The sequence below is a fragment of the Vulpes vulpes genome, chromosome 7 (genome assembly GCF_048418805.1).
Source record: "Vulpes vulpes isolate BD-2025 chromosome 7, VulVul3, whole genome shotgun sequence".
Lineage (NCBI taxonomy): Eukaryota > Metazoa > Chordata > Mammalia > Carnivora > Canidae > Vulpes > Vulpes vulpes.
Genome location: NC_132786.1, coordinates 103,648,788 through 103,651,965, shown reverse-complemented (window position 1 = coordinate 103,651,965; position 3,178 = coordinate 103,648,788). Strand labels below are relative to the sequence as shown.

The window sequence follows — 3,178 nt, the reverse complement described above, 5'->3', positions numbered from 1 at the left end:
CCCTCCATCCACCACGCGACTCCGCTCCACCCTCCCCTTGGGCATACGCATGCGCAGAAAGGCAGGACGGTGACGTCAGCCCTTCCCGGCACCGCCTCGTTGTCGTACATCCAGGGGCCTGTCGTAACTGCCGGCGGGAGAGCAGAAGGGCACCCGCGCGGCACACCCTACCCTGCTGGCCGGCCTCCGCGCCGGTCGTTAACGCAGGCCCTGGAGCCTGAAGCCAATGAGGCGCGGTGACGTCACTGCGTAGCAGGCCGCGCAGCCGCAGGGCGGGCGGCGAAGGGCCGGATCGAGTTCGGTTGCACCGACACCGGTACTTAGGTGCGGACCGGCGTGTCCTTGGACTTAGAGAGCGGGACGTCCGGCTTGCGAGCGGGCTTCTTCGTTTCGCGCGCGCGACAGAAAGGCGGTGAGCGCCGGGCGCGGAGGCCGCGGCGGGCGGGAAGCCGAAGCACGGGGACGCGCGACTGTGTCGAGGGGTGCGCGCCCTGGCCGAGGCCGGCGCCCGGGTTCGGCGAGTGGGGCGCACCTGGGGCCGGAAGGCCCGGGCTGACCCCCCCCGCCTGGGGCCGGCCCGAAGCCGGTGGGCTGCGGCTGGAGATGGGGCGGAAGGGGGCGGAACGCCGGCTAGGACGGGGAGTGGGCTCGATCGGGGCCCTTAAAGCCCGGAAGCCGCTTGGATGCTGATCCAACCCAGACCGAGGCCCGGGGGTCTCGTAGCCGGGGCCCGGGGCTGTGGAAGTGACAGACTTCCCGGGATGAGGGCGGGAATGTGGGGGGCTGTGCGCAGCGCCTCGGCCTCCTGCAGAGGCGGCAGGAACCACCGCTCCTGCAAAAACGAGCCCTTTTCCTTCCGAGTCACTTGTCGCTTTTCCCCCCTTAACCTGCCTAGGCGTCCCGGGAAGGCAGGTGTCATCAGTCTCCTTGAAAGCCTGATTGGGTGACCTCGTGGGCGTCTCCAGAGAGCCCAGAGCTGGAGGGCGGATGGGAGACCTCCCACCCGCACAGCAAGGACGTTTATACCGGCCTGAGCAGGCTGTTAGCAACCACAGGACTTGTATTTTGACTTATCAGAGGTGGCTTCACATTGCAGTCTGATTAAATAGGCTTTCTTAAAAGCTGAAAGGTTTGGTAGTTTGGTAGTTTTGGTTTAGTGTAATCATGGTTTTCGACTTGACTCAGATTTGTGACTTTCTGTGACCTTGACCTCAAACTTTTGAAACCGTTTTTGAACTAGGTTCCCACTTTGCTTACTTGGGCTTTAGTTCTATCCCTCGAATACACATAGATGTGTATTTAAGGAAGTTGTTCCAGCTAGTGGTTTTGGTAGCTAGAGAGCCTGTCGCAAGCACACTAAGTAAAACTAGATTTCGCCCTGGTGATTAATACTCTAGATTTGCAGTGTGTTAGTAATTCAGTCCCTGGAGCGACCACTGGTTGGTTTTCACTGGATTTTTACTCCGAGAAAAAAAGTAATGGAGTCTTTCATTTTTAGATTGAAAAATGGGTGATGTTGAGAAGGGCAAGAAGATTTTTGTTCAGAAGTGTGCGCAGTGCCATACTGTGGAAAAGGGAGGCAAGCACAAGACTGGGCCAAACCTCCACGGTTTATTTGGGCGGAAGACCGGTCAGGCCCCTGGATTTTCTTACACGGATGCCAACAAGAACAAAGGTAAGGGTCTGGGAGGTGTGGGGGATCGGTTATTAAATAACATAAGCACAATTTCATGAATATAACCAATGATAGGCCCTTTATGATAAGCCATTTATCAGAAGTGTAAGATACTTAACAATACGTCCCTCCTTGTTTAGGCATCACCTGGGGAGAGGAGACCCTGATGGAGTATTTGGAGAATCCCAAGAAGTACATCCCTGGAACAAAAATGATCTTCGCTGGCATTAAGAAGACAGGGGAAAGAGCAGACTTAATAGCTTATCTCAAAAAAGCTACTAAGGAGTAATAGTTGGCTATCGCCTTATTTATTACAAAACAAAAATGTCTCATGACTTTTTTTTTTTATGTGTACCATATTTAAATTGATCTCATTGACCAGAATTCAGATCATGAGTGGCTGATAGAAGGTTTCTCTTGGACAGTCCTGATTTAAATAAGATTGGCTTGTGGTTAAATGAATATGATCAGTTTTTTGAACTTTGATAGTAATTCTGGTTCAGCAAGTGCTCTCACTGTTTTCCCCTTCTAAAAAATATGATTGGAATTGATTAGAGATGTTTAGCTTTTCACAGAGATGGTAAATGCCACCTCTAAATTTATAGATTGGTTTTATATTGAGATTTATATAACTGGTTATATTAATATATTTAAATACTGAGGAAATCCCTTCACTCTCTCAGAACAGCAAGACTCAGCTGTGTTTCAAGTTGTGTTCCCTAGCCTGTTAAAGGCAATGGCTGAAGATAAGCTGGCAGTGTCCACTTTATCTTTTTGGTCTTAACTATGCCAATTTAATTAAAATTCTTTGCATCTAAAATGTTGCCTTTTGCTAATTGAAAGGCATTTTAGTGTGGTTTGTGCATAATATTAAAATTTTAACACTTAGGTTTTATACACCTGTAAGGTCAGACGCTTTTAAAATTTAGTGTGAGGAGATACAGCAGCACACTTGGCTTGTGAATTCTTGACTAAGACTAGGTTATTATTCAGGATTGTCTTCTAAACAGCTATTCAGTGACACAAATGTGGAATTAACCGTGTATGTATGATTGGTAATGGTGCTTTTGCCAACTCCTTAGAAAGGTTAAAATAGAGGAGATCCGTCATCAGCACAAATTTGTAAATTATGTGATAAGGTTTAAGATAATTAAAAACAAAGTCACAGATCATGATTTTTCTAATGTGCTTGATTTAATGACTGCCAAAATTTTGAGTACAAGGATCCTAAGCACTGGTGGAGCAGTGTTACTAGCCATAGTACTTGATTGTTTACTTAGTCCTCTAGGACAGTGCGAATTAGAACAACACTTCAGTCATTGATCTTTAGAATTTCTATTGGCCAGAATGAGGAGTGGAGTGTTTATGCCAAATATAGATAGAATAACGTGCTTCTATTCCTAGTTTTGTGGTATATAACTGTATGATTTATATACCAAGTTATTTCATACATGGTCCATGCCATAAGATTTAGAGTAGGCCCTGGAAATTTTAATGGAGATG

General features: G+C 47.9%; 1 protein-coding gene across 1 annotated transcript; it reads left to right on the top strand.

The window, feature by feature from the left end:
• Nucleotides 1-254: 254 nt before the first annotated feature.
• Nucleotides 255-2,847, top strand: CYCS (cytochrome c, somatic). Its single transcript, XM_025993115.2, has 3 exons — nucleotides 255-412; nucleotides 1,499-1,675; nucleotides 1,816-2,847. Exons 2-3 carry the CDS (start codon nucleotides 1,507-1,509, stop codon nucleotides 1,962-1,964), a joined length of 318 nt encoding a protein of 105 aa, XP_025848900.1. The 5' UTR covers nucleotides 255-412; nucleotides 1,499-1,506; the 3' UTR covers nucleotides 1,965-2,847.
• The last annotated feature ends 331 nt before the right edge of the window (nucleotides 2,848-3,178 follow it).